The sequence below is a fragment of the Echiichthys vipera genome, assembly GCF_963691815.1.
Source record: "Echiichthys vipera genome assembly, chromosome: 9".
In the NCBI taxonomy this organism is placed as follows: domain Eukaryota; kingdom Metazoa; phylum Chordata; class Actinopteri; order Perciformes; family Trachinidae; genus Echiichthys; species Echiichthys vipera.
The window spans coordinates 7,103,844-7,123,118 of NC_139834.1; the positions used below are offsets into that span (position 1 = coordinate 7,103,844).

Here is a 19,275-nt window from a genome sequence, read left to right on the forward strand (position 1 = left end):
TGTTCATTCAGATATATTAACATTTTTGCTTCTTCTACAGCATGTGTACAGTAACATAAGCACTGCATTTCATAGTGGTACTGCAAAGTACATTTCAACAACATATTACAAAGACTACACCAGCATAGTCGATGAAACAAAACACTTTTCATAACCAAATAAACTGCTCATCAAGAGAAATAATACTGTGCCTTCAAGAGGGTTGATGATAACTGATGATATGACACGCTTCATCCATACAACATAGCTGAATTCAAGTTTAAGTATGAAATATAATGGGAGTAAATGCATGCATTACACACACAGACAGAAGAACGTATTAATGTAAAAAAAATACTCCCAATAATCAGAATAATGATGCAGCAAACAAATGACAAATAAACAAAAGAAGTGCTCGGCATTTTATCCATCATCTAACAATGTACAAAAGCAATGCTAGATTTCTTTATAAAAGCATTTCAAAAGGAAAAGACCAGCAAATCCTCATTTCAAAATAATCTAACAGCACAAGGCTCTTGAAGATACGATGCACCTATTTAAAAAAAAAGAATGATAAACAACAGCATTTAAAAAAAGCCATGATTTCTCCATTTTAATGCACTTTGGAGGTGAATGGGATAAAACAGACTGGGTAAGGGTGATAAATGGTAAAATATGCTCATATTGAACTGATCCAGTCGAGTGTGTATGGAAAGTGGCTGTTGCACTTTTCAAGTCCACATTCTTTGCCCTTCTCCAGATGTTTGCTGGCGGACTACCTGAAGGAGTGTCGGAAGTGCACACTCCTTCGTTTCAGCTTCTCCGGGTTGTGGGACGCCATGTGGGAAAATTCCCGGAAGATGTCGAGGTATGTGGCGTCTCCTGATGAAAATAAAGAGAGAACGATGATGAAAACGATGCCACTCGAGACACTTTGAACAGTCAAAACAGCTTTTATATGGTTATGAATACAAGCACTGAGGGGAAACAGAAAGGCAGAGAGGAGTTCTGTGGAAGAAAAGAGCTCCATGAATGGAAGGGCAAAAACAGGCTGAGGCTTCATCAAGTTTCCCCTTTTTCTGCTTTCCAAATTCTGAGCTTTTACTCTTCTCGTGGCCATGGTAACCGCTGAATCCACAGGCATAACAAAAGCAGTTGAACTCTTTTGTGTCCCATGAGAGCTCCCAGGCTTGGCTAATTAAAAAAAGGGGGGAATGAACATTCCTGGCTTTCCCTGTTTATGTGATGTGAGAGGAAAAGGAGATGACTGAGTACAACCGTCAAAGTAGAGAAGGCTTCTTGGTAGCACCTTATTTTAAGGGTAAAGACGCAGCAGGTGAATAGTTCTTTTTAAATTTTATTAAAATATATCACCATGAAACTTCTCCATTTTATTGCTTACATTGAAACTAATATTTTTTGTATCGCAAGTTTTCCCGAAATATAAAGTTTAAATATGCAAATGAGGCATTTCCTTATGAAATATGTGCTAGTTTGCATGGACTTGGTAAATGGACTTGTACTTATATAGCCCCTTCCTAGTCTTCTGACTACTCAAGGCACTTTCACACTACTTGTCACATTCACCCATTCACACAGACATTCACACTGATGGCAGTGGAGATCTACAGACCATCTAATCTGACCATGCACACCACATTCACCCATGCGCAGCACGGGGAGCAATTCAGGGTTCAGTGTCTTGCCCAAGGACACTTCGACATGTGGTCCGGGGGAGCTGGGGATCGAACCGCTTTACTAAATAAAGAATAATAAAGTCAGGTTCAAAATTCTTGATTTGTTTTGTGGACAAAGAATCGAAGGTTTTTTTCAGAGGGGATTCCGGATATCTCTTTGTTAAAAATACTGTCAACAGACTTAGAATAAGTCTGTTTTTAAGAATACAATGTGTAAGTCAGGCTATGAATGATATATGAAAAAATCCCTCTGTAAAAGAAACCTCCACAATATAAATAGGAATGAAACTGGGAAGTTTGGTGACTGTAAGAGCTCCTGAAGTGGAGAAAATCATTTTTAGAAAACAGCATTTAAAGTTAATTTTGTAAAATTCATACATTTAGCCAAGACACTATAGTGAATAGGGCAAACATGAGGCATTATCTCATGCTAACTTTGGTGAATTGAGGAAAAATCTACAGACTCAAACAGACAAAGTGCAGAAATAAACACCTAAATGTGTATTTTGGATGTTTTCATTCCACCAGTATGAAAAAGACGTGATAAGGAAGTAAAATAGCCCAAGATCACACAAATCAATTGATGCTTTTGCCTGGGGTGTCTCCCCTTAATAACACAGTATAATGTAGTTGTAAGCAGATATAAGGGTATTTTATATTTTTAAGTATTTATTAAAGGGGATGTATAATGCTCATTTTTAGGTTCATACTCTTCATACTTTCTGTTAAAAGCTTAAATATAAAAAGAAAAAACACTTATCTTTCTGATACGGTCTGTTCTGATTTACAGGAGGATCTATCACTGTTGACAAGCACCTTAATAAACACTTAAAATGTTCTCATATATTATATATAAACCATTCATTAATATGTATTTACTGCTTATAAAGAAAGAAAGAAAACTTGAATGTTAATCTGTCTCCATGCATATTCAAACTCATCACTCACATTCTAGTTTACACAATAAATATGGTAGAATGTCATGCTGTGAACATGTAGAAATATCTGATCCATTATTAGATTATTAGAAATGTGGTAATGTTAGATGAAGTGAAAGGTTGTCAAAGCCAGGAAGAAAGAAGCAAAGTGACAGGTTAGATTTTTAGTCACATCTTCCATTTATTTTCATTCTTAGAAGACACTGGGAGGAGTTATTGAACAAAAGAAGGGAGTTGAAACCAAACAGGTTGCAGTTAGTGTTATTAATATACACAGGTATATTCAGAGACGTTCACAATCTCATACAATATTCAAATCGATTGTACAGATAACAGTCAAGAGAAAATACATGAAAGTTAAAAATTGCATGTTAGAAGCAAGCAGTTAAAGTGTTAATAGTTTTTTGTTAGTTTATATACACAACAGTCAATAGACACATCGTACTGTACAACACGTAATCCTTCAATGGCTCGATGTAAAAATCATGGTTTGGTCAGTGATGACATCACCTCGTAAAATCGGCTTCCTGTTTCCTTTTTGTAAGCTACCGCGCTAATGTACTGCACACAGTAAGGAAAGGCTGGACTTTCAAAGTGCGGAGAATCTTTATCACTGACGAGCAAGAAGGGAGAGTGAGAAAAGATATAAATAAAAAAATAAAATTCACAACTAAAAGGCTCCGACCTGCGTGTCACTTGGTAAAGTTAAGCTAGGGACTGTTTGAAAGTTATTAGGGGGAAACCTTGGGTCAGAAAAATGGGTTAAAAATGATGAAATCAATTCATGAACGTGTTCAATGGATTCACTGATGAGGAAGAAGTGCAGTTAAATATCTTTTGTGCACTTAAACTCAAATGTTTACTTGTTGAGCAATGTTATAAAGTGTTTCATTAAATAATAAAAAAAAGTGGCTGCAGATATTTGAGGGAAATCTATGGAATAAATAGATCTTTTGAAACTGTGAAAACTTATTTTTTCATTAGTGATACAGCTTACGGGCTTGCTAAGTCACAGATGAGAGAAAGCAAGAGTGTTTTTTTCTGGTTTTCAAAAAAACAACCCCAAACTCTTATTTTATAAAGAAAAAATGCACAATCAAGAAAACAAAATGTTAGGGGGAGTAAACGGCACGGTTAAGAAAAATGAAAAAGAAGTTCAGCAGTGGTGTCGTGATAGTTGAGGTGGGTGTCCTTCTACATAGATGAGTAGGTGAGTGTTCGCTTGGCTGTAATAATTGGCAAATTAAAAATGTAATAAATCACTTGGTGACAAAGGGTTTCTCATTTTACAGCTAAACAGCATGTTAAAATATGTTTAAGCCCACTACATGAATCATTTTCATACAGTCGCGTTGGATTCATGGTCTACCATGAGAAGAACAAACAAACCCTGTCTGCAGTCTTTGGTTTGACTGAACTACAACAGTCCGTAGCATCTGTCAAAGACAAGCAACATCTCTGGGAATTCGTTTTTCTTTAGGCTCCTTTTGCCTCAGATAACATGTGAAAACCGCAGTGGACAGACTCATACGAGTTCAATGCTTTAAACAACTGTTTCTGGATCACTGCCATTTACTCCGAGCTACATAGGGAGCCAGACAAAAAAGGTCCCCATCAGACCTGACATCGTTTTAGAGCATCAACGACATCATTGAATACAGCTTTTGGGCAGCCACGTCCATTCTCATCAAGCTTTTTGCACTAACCAGCCAATGGAAGACAGTGAGAGACGGGTGTTCAGTCTGTGTGCATACATTTTCTGTCATGAATGTCATTCCATGCACTGTTTGTCATGATTTGGCAGTATATAATATGGATATCAACATCATTCAATAATAACAAATGTGTAATATTCACATACACTGGGCACAGAAGTATAGAAAAGCAACAGGACGACCTGGGCAACAGCCACCCATGCACTACAAACCAAGAACAAATCTAATATGGGCCTAGTCGTGATACATTAGAGTAACATACACAAACATTTCAACACACAAATACTGTATATACAGTAAAACCTGTTAGTTTAGTGGGATTTATCAAAAAAATTCTGTTTTCCGCTGCAGAATTACACCAAGTTGATTATATATTCTGAAACTGTGGAGTATTGGCTCTCTCTCTCTCTTAATGAGAATGTAATACTGGCGCTATGTGTGTGTGAATACTCAGCAAAATAAGATCTAACAAAATATATCCAGTTTAAAAAAATACCATCTGCATTGTTGTTTCAACATAATACAAAAAAATACAGATTATCTGTACTGAAATGATCATTGCACTATTGCTCCGCACGTTTCGTCATAAATACAAACAAAAGCTTATCCCGAAAAATAAAATCAAAAAAGGGAAGTAAAGGACAACAACTTAAGAGCCAAAAAACTAAATTTGGTTGGTAAGAAAAAGTGCATAATTTCGCTTTTAATTAAACACAAAAGCTTAACTTGATCGACCTTCTCGATCAATACGGAGAAACTGTGATCATTTACTCGTAGTCACAGTCATCGCAGCCTCACCGTTTCCCCTCAGAACGTAAATACCAGACGACCATTGTATCACGCGTTATTAAAAAACAGCTGGCTCAGATTTAAATCGACCACAAACAGGAGAATTGGCTGAATTACCCTGTAAGAGACTTTTTTGGCATTATTCCTGCAACTCTGCGCTACGAATACTGTGCAGAGTCAGCAGGAAGGAGGAGCTGCTGTTCTCAGGAGTCATCTGTCCTATTCTGTCAGTCCCATTTCTTTAGATTATATAGAGACAGGATACTAACTTTGACTTTTTATCAATCATTGTCATTTTTATGATTTAACCAGCAGAATTTCACGCTGATGTGAGCCGTAAAAGTGGGAAAGTAACATTGTCTATTGGAAAAATGAATAGGACTTTCACTTCTGGAACAATGGGTGTCCGAAGTGTCTCCTCAAACTTATCGCACTACGCTAACAGCTGATATAAAACGTAGAATGGATTGGTGGGACAAGTGAGCTGTGGCAGGACTTTGGTTTCAGAGCCCCCTGTAACCCTCGAAACCTTCAAATAAAACTTTATGACTTTATCGGTGGTCTGTTGATTGCCTGGTGAGAGTGCTGCTGGATAGTCTTTTTTAAAAAAACAAACAGAACAAAACAGAAGTGGCAAGCCCTTCCCTGGCAGTGATTTCTTAACTCTGCTGTGAACTGTGATTGTGTGGCAGATCTGACATCGTTATAAAAGGAGGTTAACATGTTCACCGTGTGATCCTGAGTGACTGCTGTGGTATAAAGTCAGCAGACTGTGCTGGGGGGGGGGCACTAATGATTCTGATATATGTGATGTAGAGAAGGAAGGAGGAACACACGCTCCCTCAACACATCTCTCTCTCAGTCAGTCATGCGTCTGCTGGCACCCCCTGCACTGGTTAAACCTGACTGGACTTGACTCTAGCACTCTGCTATATTGAGACAGATAAACTCCTGAATGCATTTCTTATACTGCTGCTCAGTGGGGCTGCTGGTTGGGTATTGACCTGGCTGTCCAAAGGGTCCCTCCGATTCCCGCATCTCCTCGTTCATCCTGGCGAGACGCAGCCTGAAGGAAAGCAGGAAAAGTGCGTTTAGACTTCACCAGAGCTGGAGAGTAAACAAAAAAGAAACCTGGAAGTATAGAAATGAACATACAGTGTGACTATATCTGCATTGGCTTGCTGCACGGCTATACTCAAAGGGTCCTGGCCGTCCTCGTCCCCGTCGTTCTGTGTGGCGCCTCGTTTCAGGAATAAACACACCTGCCTGAAAATACCAGAGAAACAATCACAGCACATCCAATCAGATCGCCATCTTCAGAGGTCTGGGATCACTGACACAAAACAAATAATACAGTCTCCGTGATTCAGAGAGGAAGCTGCAGACACTCTCATCCTTAAAGTCCTGAGACGTATTGTATGTGAGGTCACAAAACTCTCTTAAAGTGTCATTCCGCCACAACAGCATCCCGTGGTCTTTTTCGGCATGAATATACATCAAAAAAGCCATTGAGGCAGTTTTTTTTGTTGATCACCTATTAACAGAGAAATCCCAAACACTGAGTAGCTCGGGGCGGAGCGCTGAACATTACAAAACGAGGAGGAAAGTATCGAACTGAACTCCGGTGCATTCCACTTATATAGACTGCCTCTCAATACAGACGCAGCTGGCTGCTAAGACTTGTATTTTGGTCTAGGTGACTCAGCTGGGAACCGGAGGGTCGCCAGTTCGAGTCCCTGTGTCGACCTTGAATGGAGTGTGGACTGGTGGCTAGAGAGCTGCCAGTTCATCTCCTGGGCACTGCCGAGGTGCTGTTGTGCAAGGCACCAAACCCCCAACTGCTCGGGGCAGCCCCCTCGCTCTGACACCTCTCCATTAATTGCATGTATATAGGTCCTGTCTGTGCATGTGTGTATTTCGGGCCTGTGTGTGTGTGTAACCTGTATAATAATAATAACAGAGTAAAAATGTAGTTTCCCTTGCAGAATAAATAAAAGGAATTCTTCTATTTCTTCTTCTATCATTGTAACACACTCATTTTTAAATAAACTCAGGGCTCTCTAACTACATTGTTTACGTTGTTGGTGCTTCGTTTTATGTGTAGGGACTCTTCTCATGCTACTGCAGAGGTTTGGTGCTATTTTGAGCAGTATTAGTGGTAAAAAGAAAGCTGTTTTGGGGGCGCCTGGTGGTTCAGGTGGTTAGAGCGGGCGCCCCATGTACCGAGGCTAGAAGTCCTCGATGCAGCGGCCGGGTTCAATTCCCACATGTGGCCCTTTGCTGCACGTAGCCCCCCCCCCTCTCTCACTCCTGTTTCCTGTCTTTCTTCAACCTATCCATAAAAGGCCAAAAAAAGTTATATATATATTTTAAAAAAAAAAGGTGTTTTGGATGGTTCAGCGTTCCGCCACTATGGGTTATTTGATGTGTATTCATGCCAAAAAACAACATGGGATGCTACTACGTCGGAATTACACTTTAAAGCTGCAGAAGGTAAAGATGTAGTTTTCTCTCTGATCACCTGAATTAGAATTTGGAGAACTATTATTATGTATTTTTTTGCCCAGCGACGCTAAAAATAAATTGCCTACCATAAGTGTATTTTCACAAACTGGCCGTAAATTGCTCATTCCACCTGGTCATCATAAGCATAATCGATGCCCCCTGACATTTTCTATATAAGGCTGCCTGTTTCATTCACAAAAATGTTACTGAAGAGTCAAAAAAAAAAAAAAAGAATTACACGCTGCAGAGCTTCTAGTCCTGCAGTCTGGAATCAGCTGATAAGAAGATCACAAGACCACCTTCAGCAGAGATAGCATCCGTATTAAAAGGCGTGTTTCCATGAGGGTAAAATGTGGCCGCTTGGAAAGTTTCAGGGCCCGCCCTCTCAAATGGCCGTTCACTCGCCGTGTTTCCATTACAAAATTTTACTACTCTACTTGGCCGTGTTGTTGTGGCGTCCGTAAAACCTCAGGTCATATCCCGCAGAGAGCTACATCCAATCAGAAACCAGGCTTCCTTCAGGGGTTTGAGTGGCTGTTTTTTGGCCCTGCTCTCCCGCAGGGCCAACAAACGGCCGATCAAATGACCGCTGCTTCGAGACTCACCCCGTGTGTCCCAGATATGTGGCATGATGCAGGGGGCCCCTCCCTCTCGCGTCCCTTTGGTTGACGTCAGCGGCGTTCTGGAGCAGGAACTCGCAGGCGATCAGTGAACCCTAAAAGAAAGTAACAAAACCAGTTTGCAAGATTCTTGATATTGATATTGATTTTGGGAGCAACAGGCATTTAAAAAGGAATATTCACACATTCGCAGCTGCTGACTTTTGATGTGTTTTTGGAGGGGACTGGTTTTTGCACTGTCCCAATTTGATACATACTGCATGCAACAGTGCATACTTTGTACGTACTGAAAGTAAAAAAAAAGGAAAAGGATGAAATCTGGAAGCTCCAAAAAACATATAATCCTACATTTCCCATAATGCAACTCAATAGCATCTTACTGTACATCAACACTTTTTCTGACCGGTAAATGTCAACAAACAGGCTTTCAATTAATAAAATGTGAAGACCCTTATATATATATATATTATGTATATATATATATATATATATATAAGAGAGGTTGCGGGATTTATATATATATATATATATATATAGGTTAAAAGTTATTTATATAACCGTGATGACATCACTATGACATCATCAGGGTTGACAAAGCTCCTCCAGATTTTCCTCAGGACATTAAACAGCTGTTTCCCCAGGTTGAGAAGTGCTCGTAACTGACCTTCAAGTCTTTTTATTGTGTTACTTAAACATTAACTCAGATGCACAAATCTAATTCATTTCCGACTCATTTCTCGCAGTGCTCGGTCGACTGACTCTCTCACCCCGATCACAGCCTGTATGAGGGGCGTCTTTCCTTCGTCCTCGTCATTGACCAAATTGACATCTGCCCCATGGGCTAGTGCCTCAGCCATGACAGGCAGGTTGCGGGATTTCGAGGCCTTGCAGAGCAGCACTCCGGGATGCAGGTCCCTCATGTCCTCCGCGTCCGACGTCTCCGGCTCAGCCTCCAGCTCAGCTTCGCCACTCGAGTCCTCCGACACCTCGCACTCTGAGGAAAGGAGGGTAAGGAGACCTCACGTGACCTTCATTTCACACACAGAGGGCCATCTGTTACACATTCCTCCAGTGGACTTACCCTCTGTGACGCTGTCCACCACTGAGCCAAACACCAGGATGTCCGTGCTGCCGTCTGTGCTGCCTCCCAACCCGCTGTCACTGCTCAGGCCTGCCGGACCAGGAGACGCCAGAACAGGGACACATTAGATACAGCTGTCGCCTTAAAAAGGCACCGAATAATGCAAAACAGAGACTTGAATCAAGCATCAAATACAGACTGTTTTTCAAGAGACAAAAAAAGCGAGTTGCCTACTTCGAGGTCCAGATCCCGTGTCAAAGTAGGAGAAGAGAGAGTCCAGCTCGTCAGGACAAAACAGGGAGTCTCGTCTGAACTTAGCGGCGGCTGTGAGACAAACACATAGGATCAGAACCCCAAAGAAACATCTCCTGTCTAATGTAATGGAGGACCTTTGCACACTTCCACACGGAGATGCACTAAAGTACCTGCGGAGAGCGTGGATGGGGAGATGCTTCCAGGCTCTTGTCGGTATCTTCGCCGTGTTTTAGGTACCGTGGTGGCGCTGTTGTGTCTCCGGCATTTCTTCACGCTCCATCGCCGCTCCGATTTCCTCTCTCCGTTGATGAGTATCTCTGTGGAGCCCAGCTTTTTCAGGAATTTCTTCTCTACGTACTTTGATTTAATCCAAGCCTCCTTCTCCTGCCTGCAACGGACGACACAGCATACTGTATGAGAGACTGGTAGTGTTCAAAAATAATATATTTCATTTGATTTAGCCATATTTTATGGATTCCTACCTTGAACTGGACGGTAATGGTTTCTTTAGACCTTGTTCTTGGTATGAGCCTTCGTAGATGTGGTTGATGACACTGTTTCCAAGCTCACACATTAACTACAGAGCAAAGACAAAGAGACAGAACATGAATGGTCTCCTCACTAAGATTGGACTTAATAGTCCAACATTTTGGAAAACGTGTTGTTCACTTTTTTTTGACGAGAGGATTGACTGTCCATTCAAATGTGAAGCTAAAGTCAGAACACAGTTAGCTTAGCTTAGCATAAGGACTTGAAACAGGGGGATAACGCTTGCCAGGCTCTGTCTGAAGGATATCTTTTTATTTACTTTAATGTACCTTTTAAAGAGCTTGGCGAACGGTTTCACACTGCTTCCAGTCTGTATGCTAAGCTAAGATAAGCTAAGCTAAGCTAAGTGGCTCAGCAGCTTCATATTCAAATCATCTGCTGTACCTTTAATAATTCTGGTTCCCACGAGTCCAGTGTGAGCGAGCGAACCTTCGAACAGTGAACTCCCAGACTCCTGCAACCAAAAAACAGATGTCAAGTTTAAAAACCTGTGCTGTGTTCACGTTCTGGAGTCAGACTATTCAGAGGTGAAGTACTTTGTTGGCTATAAGGCAACAGGTGGCAACAGGTGGCAACAAACAAAAAGAAAACTATATATAAAATATATATATAAATCTATATTCATTTATATTCTTTAACAGGAAAGAGGAAGATTGAATGATAAACTATGGTGACCTGGTCTGAATAGCTGCAAGGATCTAACATCACAAGAGAGAAATGAGAGGAGCTGCCGCTAATGTCATGCAAATCGCTACGTTCCACCGATGAAGCTCTCCGGTAACCAGGGCAACAGTGGCACACTGGAAAAAAACTCCCTGATACTGTTTCTCCTCTTTGTTGCTCTGCATTGTAACAAGATGTCTGGCGAGCCCCGGAAGGGAAGATGAATATTCAACAGGTGGGAACTCGCACAGTGATGAGGTTTGATTACATCAGCAGAGATAATTGCAACTTCAAAATAAGACACAACTCCTGAGGGATTATTTTCCCACTTGTTAGCTTGGAAACTAACATCAATGAGTGTGACGTAACAGAACGAGAGATCTGGATGAGGATGTTCTGGATTAAACTCGTCAACGGCTCGTCTTTCTCACTTCACAAACTCAATCAAAGCCTGATCCAATAAGCAACGCACGGCACTTGAATCCCTTCAGCAGTGTGTGTCTGAATGTGCTTTAACTGCACACCGTAAGCCAAAGAACCAGACAGCTGGCACCACTTCATTTCTTCAGCGCCAGTACCAACACAGCAACAATGGCAGCAGTGGGGGAAGTATTCAGATCTTTTACTTAAAGTCTTTTCTGCTTACTGTTACTTTGATGTTTGATCTTCAATGTGCAGACTAATGTTTCTGCAGAGTTTCACACTAGAAAGATGTTTTTAAGGTTAGTTTTTTAGGTTCTTACTTGTATTCTGGGTTTCTGCTAGAACATTTACATGCTTAATGTTCCAAAAACACATTGTTTGTCTCATACTGTCTGTCAGAATATGCCTGTATTCACGCTTTGTCTGAAACGCTCCAAAAAGCTTAGTCTGCACGAAAAAGTCACATATCTCATATCTCCCGAACCACAAAAAAGTTTGAAAGAACCTTTTACACATGTGCGTTAAAGCAATTCTTACCTTTCTGGCATTTTTACACTTTTCTTTTGTAATCTTAAAATGCTCCTAGTAAGCAAAAGAAATCCACCAGGTTTTGAAACTCAATATTCAATTCTCATGTATTTCTTATAAAAGTCTGACCAATCATTTTATACGTCTGAATAAAATTATTTGCCGAGGTCATTCTGCGTTCCAGTGCCATGTGCCATTACACACATGTATCATGTCTGACCTCATCTGAATCTGATCACTGTCCACTTATATCTTTTCTGCACTACAGTTCTGTTTATACCTGTTTCAACAGTCTACTGCATGTTTACACTGTTTACATCATATACACCCGCTCACATGTCTGCTTACATCTGATACACACATGTCTTTCTACATCTCACGCCGACGATGTTCTCTGTATCTAACCTGTACTAACACACTAACATCCTGACACTTATTCTACCTGTACTAACACACTAACATCCTGACACTAACTCTTCTTTTACACTTTATTCTTGTGTTAGGTTAAAATGTTTTTGTATAATTGCACTGTCGTTATTTGCTGCTCTGTGTGCCCTGAATTGCCCCCCGGGGACAAATAAAGTTTTTTTTGAATTGAATTGAATTGAATGAGAAGTCCAAATTTTCCGACCTCCAACGCGGCAAAGTGCACTGGAATGCCTGTCAAAGTGGAACCTCCTACTAGCGAATTTGGGGTAGGTCGATCTCCCTAGAATTCGCTAGAAGACGTTCCATTTTGACAGGCATTCGGGGTAAACTTTGGCTAGTTGGAGGTCCGAAAATTCAGACTTCCTATGACACTCGAATGCAGCATTTCTCTCTCAGCGCACGTTTCAGGGGAGGAGGGAGGTCAGACGTCAGAGGTCAGGCAGGGGGAAGAGGGTGGGACTTTGGAGGGAAGCGCTGTGAGACATGCCAGAAAGGTAGGAATAGCTTTATGAAAAGTACAGAGGCGTTATGAGCAAAATGTTCTTAAAGTCTCATTATTAAAAATACTCATTATTCAGAACAACCCCTTTCAGACTGATTCAATAATTAACAAATGGTCAAGGTCAGAGCTGACTTTGATTAAAACAGGTTGATTCTCTCCCCACAATTGCAGATTTCTTCACAAAAAAACTCACAGGTATGTGACTAAGGGCGCACTCACACTGTCCTTCCGTCCCGGGCCAAAACCGTTTTTTCAGCTAAAGCCTTGTGCGTTTGAGCAGTGTGAGTGCACCCGCTCCGCGCATAATTGCGGACAGCGGGCCGTCCACGGCCCGCCTGAGAGAGGTGGGCTTTTGTAGAGCGCGTTTGCACATGTACGAGCACCAGCACGAGGCCTAAGGCGGTTCTGACTTCATTTATGTGCGCCTGTTCGGACATAGAAAATAGAATGACAGACCATGCGCGGACATTTAACAACAACAACAACAATGGCGGCAAAGGTTCACGTTGGTGTGATGCGGAGGTGGAGTGTTTACTGCAGATTTGGTCGGATGAAAATATTTAAAAACAGTCGACAAGACGCACAAAAACACCGAGGTCTATGGAAAGATTTGTAAACAAAGCGACGCATCGCGATGACGTCATCAATGCGTGTGACGTGTTACGGCGTGATGATGAAGCATTTGCGCGAGGCCCAGGCAGTGTGAGTACAAACGGGCCTGGGGCGCGGGGGGAGAGGGAGGGGGGACGAGTACCCTAAAGCCCGGGGCGCGGTGTGGAACGACAGTGTGAGTGCGCCCTGGTAACATAACCCCAGTGATCAGATAAACTTGGTGAAGCAAGAGTATAAAGTAGCAGAAAATGTTATTAAATTAAAAGGTACAAATGTTTTTTTCCTGGACTCTACCTGTGGATGCCGGAGCACTCGATACACAGCAGGATGCCCAGGTTGATGGAGGCCCAGCGAGGGTCGGCCTGGCCGCAGTCACAGCACTGCTCGTTCCCCGGCAGACACTGGATCCGGTGCAGAATGGTCTCCCCTCGAACGCTGCGCTCCCGCGGCTCGCTGGCTGAATCGATACTGCTTGTGGACGGAGAGGCTGTTCTGTCCAGATGCTAAACATTGACACAAACAAAAAAAATGCCATGTCAGCGGGGGATATTCTGTGTTTTACAAATGCACTCAATTCAATTCAATTTTATTTATAGTGCCAAATCATAACAGAAGTTATCTCAGGACACTTTACAAACTAGGTAAAGACCACACTCTATGATAAACATAGACCTAACAATTCCCCCGTAGAGTAATCCCCCCAGTGACTCATGTCTCTTTTGTAGCAGCAGATATGTTTTCGTGTTCAGATCAGATGTAGATGTGTTCAGATGTTTGTTTTTACAAGTTTGTACAGATTAACCATTAGTTTGCTGTTGTAGTCAGTCTTGGTGGAGCTAATTTGATACTTTATATTTTTATACCAGGTATTTTCTTCTATCAAACAATGCAGCATATTTTTATAAACTTTTTAATGTTAGGTGTTGCATCCACACACCTAACATTAAAGATCAGATGCACCTGCAAAACAGCTCAAACAGATAAATGTAGTGAAAACAATATTTCGCACAATATTTTCCTTTGAAAAGTAGAAGTATTAAGTAGCGTGAAATGGAAATAGTCTAATAAAGTACAATGTAATTTATCTTCCACCGCTGCAACAACACAATGCAATCTGTTAAACAAGCTGTGAAGCATCTTTGTGCGTGCTCTGTGTCCTGTGACTTACCTCTATATAGTAGGTGTCTGGGCTCTCTCTGTAGGCCGAAGCTATGCTCGCTTGAACCGCCTGAATCCAAGCTTGTCTTAGCTTCTCAGACTCAGCCTGAAGCATACAGCTCCTGTTAAACAGACCATCAGCGTAGTATTAACATAATCATAATGTACCTTCAGTACAGATCTGCATAACTTAGTGTAACATGCTAAAATAACACTATGAAAAAAGCGTTCATCTGCATATTTTTCATGGATATACGGCCAATTCTTTTAGAACTATAAAAACGACCACAGCTATAATTTACCACATAGAAGCGTGCTTATATGGCATAACCAGAAGAAATGCTGCAAGGATTTACTAAAGGACGATTAAAACATAAGAGTTTGCAAACATGCCAGAGGCAGCACAGTTCATTTTCTCCTGATTTGTACGTCTGAAAAGTGACATTTTAGTGTCAAAATCTTCGGGGGATATGTGGCTTGTGAAAATGAAAAATGGGTCCAATCTTTGTTTCAGTGACTACGGGGGGAAAGGGAATTGTTATAATCTGTGTTCATGTTAACTTCTCCCACTTCCATCAATCAGTCAGGATGTAAAGCTGTTCTCCTTAAGAGGCGGAGCCGCGACGAGACACACACGACACAGACCAAAGAAACGACCACAAGTTGCAGCGGTCGTATCTAGATGGTACCCTTCAAAAACGTCTCTGACAAACATAAAGTACAGCTGAGTCTGACGGGAATATCTTTCATTTTGCAGGTATTTAGTCAAAAATGAAAGTACTGGCCAGATGAAAACGTTGACCTCATGATGGCGCCAGATGAAAAGTGAAGACATTACAATTCACCCTCTGGGGGACATCTTTAAAACCAAATTAGATATGACCCCATCCGGTAGTTAACTCTTACTTGGAGGGGGAGACAACCTCGAAACAGAACCTCCTCTCGATGTCCTCGCATGGTTTAACGGAGCACAGCCGCAGGTCTTCCACCACCACCGTCAGGGAGTCCTGCCAGTACAAAAACAACTTAGGATTCCTGTGCTTATCGAAAAAAACAACAACCTGAAACACAACAGAAACATAAAACAGCTGTTCCTCCATGAAAAGACATTTTTCTTCCTGGCAGTGGGAAGCCTCAGAGTACCTGTCCATTAGATATTTACGCACGCTCGTGTCAACCAGAGAAAAATGACTTGAAAGCAACACTGTCCGCTCCAGATTGAGTACTCAGATATCAGCAGAGCTCTCTTGACATGTCTGTGAGCGATGATGGATTTCAGTGAAGATCACCATAACGTTAAAAAAGGCTACCCCTCCATTAAAGTTGCACTTAACCTCTGAGAGCCCACTTTACCCTGGGGAAAACTGATAGCTCCAAGATATATGGACTTACCTTGAGCTTCTTCTGATAGACCAGCTGACTGTTCTGTATGGAGAACCACCGTCTAGAGAGAGCGAGAGAGATAAATAACTTATATTAGATGGATATCCTCCCGATCTTTAAAGGTCAGCGCACAGAGGTGAATCACAAGCATTGAGTGAAATTGGTTTTGCTCTTGGCATTGCAACATCGTGACCATGTGAGATGAATTCATCACATCGCTCATATCACAGCCTCACTGACCTCCCAAACCTGCCACAGAGGGACACAAATCGTCCGCCCGCGAAGGCGAAACTGAGGAAATGGCATGCACACTAATCATCTGCTCTATTATATTATTATATATATTAATCAATATTATAATGATATAACTGCTTTGTTGTATTAGCATTGTAAAATTATATTTCTATATTCTATATCATGATATTCTCTTCCATTTCTATTACTTTACCATGGAGTCATTGACAACTTGAGCCCTGCTTTGTTTAGCCTGTATTTATTTACATTCTAGCAAACTGGCACAATATAAGGTATGCCGGATTTGCTGTTAGCTGTTCATGTATGCAATGTAATCATGGATGTTCACACAACTATCACTGGATTACTTGGATATCGAAGAAAACTTCAAACCGGGGTGATTCTCAAGCAAGTTCTGGATGCATAATGAGCGCCTTTTTCCTGTGGTTTCCAAGTGGGTTTAAGGGACGTTTATTCGCAGTGATACCTGAGATAATGATCTGTGTAGAGGTGTAAGTCACTCTGAATCTGAGAATGTGGGTATCATATTTCTGTGTTAAGATTTCACTGAGTTATTACTCAGAGAAGGAGTGACATTTTGACACAGGAACGCAAAACAAAACAAGCTTTCAACGATTTATAAAACAAACAAAATACAACACGCAATATAGTGTTACTTATCATGCACAATTCACTTAAATTATTGAAGGTGCTGTAATATATATTGTAACTATGTAACTTAATGCACCTTCTGTGATGACTGTGTTACCATCACTTCACTAATGTGATACATTACAGTATATAGAGATCTCTGCCATCTTATTTACCTGTTCCAGGTCTTGAAGGCATTGCTGGCCCTCTTGAACAAGTAGCCCTCCATCACCACACCATTAGGAGCGTCCACATTGAACTCCACCTTAGAGTCGTCATACGAAAAGTCCTGAAAGTGAAGAGAAAAGAGACACGAACAGTAGGTCAAATGAACCCTGGCGTGATCATACACAGGGTTGAGAATAACTGTCAAACATAAAGCAAAATCCTTTACTGCAGTGAAGAGGTTGTATGCAAGCTGTTCCTGGAATACCAGTAGCATTGGATGTGCACTGTACTGTACAGTCCATTAACCGACCAAATCAGCATACACTGTGCGATCATGTAGAAACACTCACATGTTGGTCCATGTATGCATTGGAGTTGCATGCCATCTTCGTGCGCGGCACACTGGGGCATTTCGTAACTCAACAGATGCGAGTGTGACGCAAATTATTACATAAACAGAGTATGAATCATGTGAAATTAGCCTCCAACCTTTTTCATGACATGAAGCACTTTAATGCCACTTGACATAAAGTGGTACACAGGTAGTCAGGGCAGTCATTCCTAAATTTGACTATTTTCGGAAGCACAAAAAACACGTTTCAAGGAAGTATGCCCTGAGCCTAATAATAAGCAAGAGGTAATATAATATGCAGCAGGAACAGAACATTCACTTATTCAATTTCAACATCACATGCATTCAGCCCTGTGAGAAGACCAAACCGCGTCCTCCCACCAGAGTCAATTTAGGCTGCAAACTTAAAATAAAGAGCTGTCTCAGACGTAAAAAAACCAAAAGTACCCGAGAATATATGAAAGTCTGCTGAAGTGACCTACATAAAAACGATCTTCATTCACTCCCCTGTTTCATAACAGTGGGTGTGTACATGCAGCAGCTCCCAGCACACCGTTAACAAATGACTGCATCCTTTAATAATAGAACGAGTCTCTGCTGCGCCTCACCGTATCGTGATTTTAACTTCATATAAAAAAGGTGCGAGACACAACATTTCAATCATGCACCTTCAACAAACACTGGATTTAAAACATCTTTATACTTTGTCGCAACCGATAAAAAGGGGGAAACAGAAAGAGCTCAACACAAATGAGGAGACCAAAAGAAAAGAATAACTCCATAACAGACAAAAAAACAAATCATACGTCTATTAATAAGGAAAAGGACGACAGAATAATTTCTCGTTGTGCAAATATAAAGTCTAATACTACACAAAACATGCAGGAATTCTACATTTGATGCAAATGCAACATGATCGCAGTTTCCTATGCGCCTATCCACCAGTGGGTACTTTCATTTAAAATGTACACACACGTCATTGAGCATTACACCAGGGAACTACACACATTTTCACATTTTAATGAGAGGCTGTGCTGAGGGGAAAGTAATGGAATTGAGTCAGAGAGAGAAATAAAAAGAGTAAGCCAGGGAGTTACTTAGACATCTCTCTAATCACAAAGTCAAAGGGATAATCATTCTCAGAATAAAGTTGAATACCATGAACACAGAATCAGAGTATGCACTAAAGTAACAAATGGCCAATGTAATGTAAATCAACCCACCAAACTGTGGTCCCACTGGCAGAAGATCTTCATTTTCAAACGTTTAGTGTGTTCCAACAACATTGAAAAGCACAAAAAAGGCAACAAAAAAAGGCTCCTGAAACCCAGCTCTCTCAGAGAAGAAGCGTGTGTGCCTTCACTCTCTCACAGCGGAGGTTAACACATCGTGTCTCTGCAGCGCGGTGCGTAATTCCAACACTGACATGTGTGCCCTTCACTACAGCCGCCTGCCTGCCGCCCTGCGAGCCTCCGGATTACAGGACTAATTACCATACAGCTGCCAATGTATCCGTGGCAGGGTGGTGTGGAAGAGTAGCAGACTACACTACTACAGTGCTGTAGCTGCTTTCGACCCCAAAGACAAGCAGGCTGCTTTGACACTTTGGTGTCTGGGTCTGCTTCATTTTTAAAACTCCCTAAACACTCCTCCCCTCTCTGGAGAAGGTGGGAGTTTCAGTCCCCTGTTGACCCTGAGGGAGGTTATCTGGCAGGCTTCCCACATCACCAAACAAATACCAGTCGGGGCTGGATTAACCATCTACACTCTATTCTGCAACGCAACTATTGGATCTGTAAGAAGTGGATGCAGCTTACCTTCAGCTGTCAGATTCCTCTCTTTCCCCCCCCAATACAACATCACAAACACGGGAGGCAACACTGAAACAAGATGTGCACTGAGTGGTACGCTGCAATCTCTAGCCTACAACAAAGACCATCTATTTTTAACGATGCGACGTCACACGGACAGAAACTGAACATCAGTGAATTATTGAACAGGCTGGGAAACAGAGACTTCCAAATGTTTGGAAGCAAGTGAGCAA

At 41.5% G+C, this 19,275-nt stretch overlaps 1 protein-coding gene across 2 annotated transcripts in view; it reads right to left on the reverse strand.

Annotated features, from left to right (window-relative positions):
- Nucleotides 1-19,275, reverse strand: part of acap3a (ArfGAP with coiled-coil, ankyrin repeat and PH domains 3a) — a 73,424-nt gene continuing 54,149 nt past the window's right edge. The window contains exons 11-25 of one of the 2 annotated variants that reach the window (XM_083920127.1): nucleotides 16,888-17,000; nucleotides 15,836-15,887; nucleotides 15,350-15,450; nucleotides 14,454-14,565; nucleotides 13,580-13,788; nucleotides 10,513-10,582; nucleotides 10,062-10,156; nucleotides 9,750-9,967; nucleotides 9,559-9,648; nucleotides 9,325-9,414; nucleotides 9,011-9,237; nucleotides 8,229-8,338; nucleotides 6,274-6,384; nucleotides 6,123-6,184; nucleotides 1-861 (exon numbers count right to left, since the gene is read on the reverse strand). In XM_083920127.1, the coding sequence (XP_083776253.1) occupies nucleotides 755-861; nucleotides 6,123-6,184; nucleotides 6,274-6,384; nucleotides 8,229-8,338; nucleotides 9,011-9,237; nucleotides 9,325-9,414; nucleotides 9,559-9,648; nucleotides 9,750-9,967; nucleotides 10,062-10,156; nucleotides 10,513-10,582; nucleotides 13,580-13,788; nucleotides 14,454-14,565; nucleotides 15,350-15,450; nucleotides 15,836-15,887; nucleotides 16,888-17,000 (1,767 nt within the window). In that variant the 3' untranslated portion in view covers nucleotides 1-754. Of the gene's footprint in view, nucleotides 862-6,122; nucleotides 6,185-6,273; nucleotides 6,385-8,228; nucleotides 8,339-9,010; nucleotides 9,238-9,324; nucleotides 9,422-9,556; nucleotides 9,649-9,749; nucleotides 9,968-10,061; nucleotides 10,157-10,512; nucleotides 10,583-13,579; nucleotides 13,789-14,453; nucleotides 14,566-15,349; nucleotides 15,451-15,835; nucleotides 15,888-16,887; nucleotides 17,001-19,275 lie in introns of both variants that reach the window. The other variant, XM_083920126.1, reaches the window with a different exon arrangement.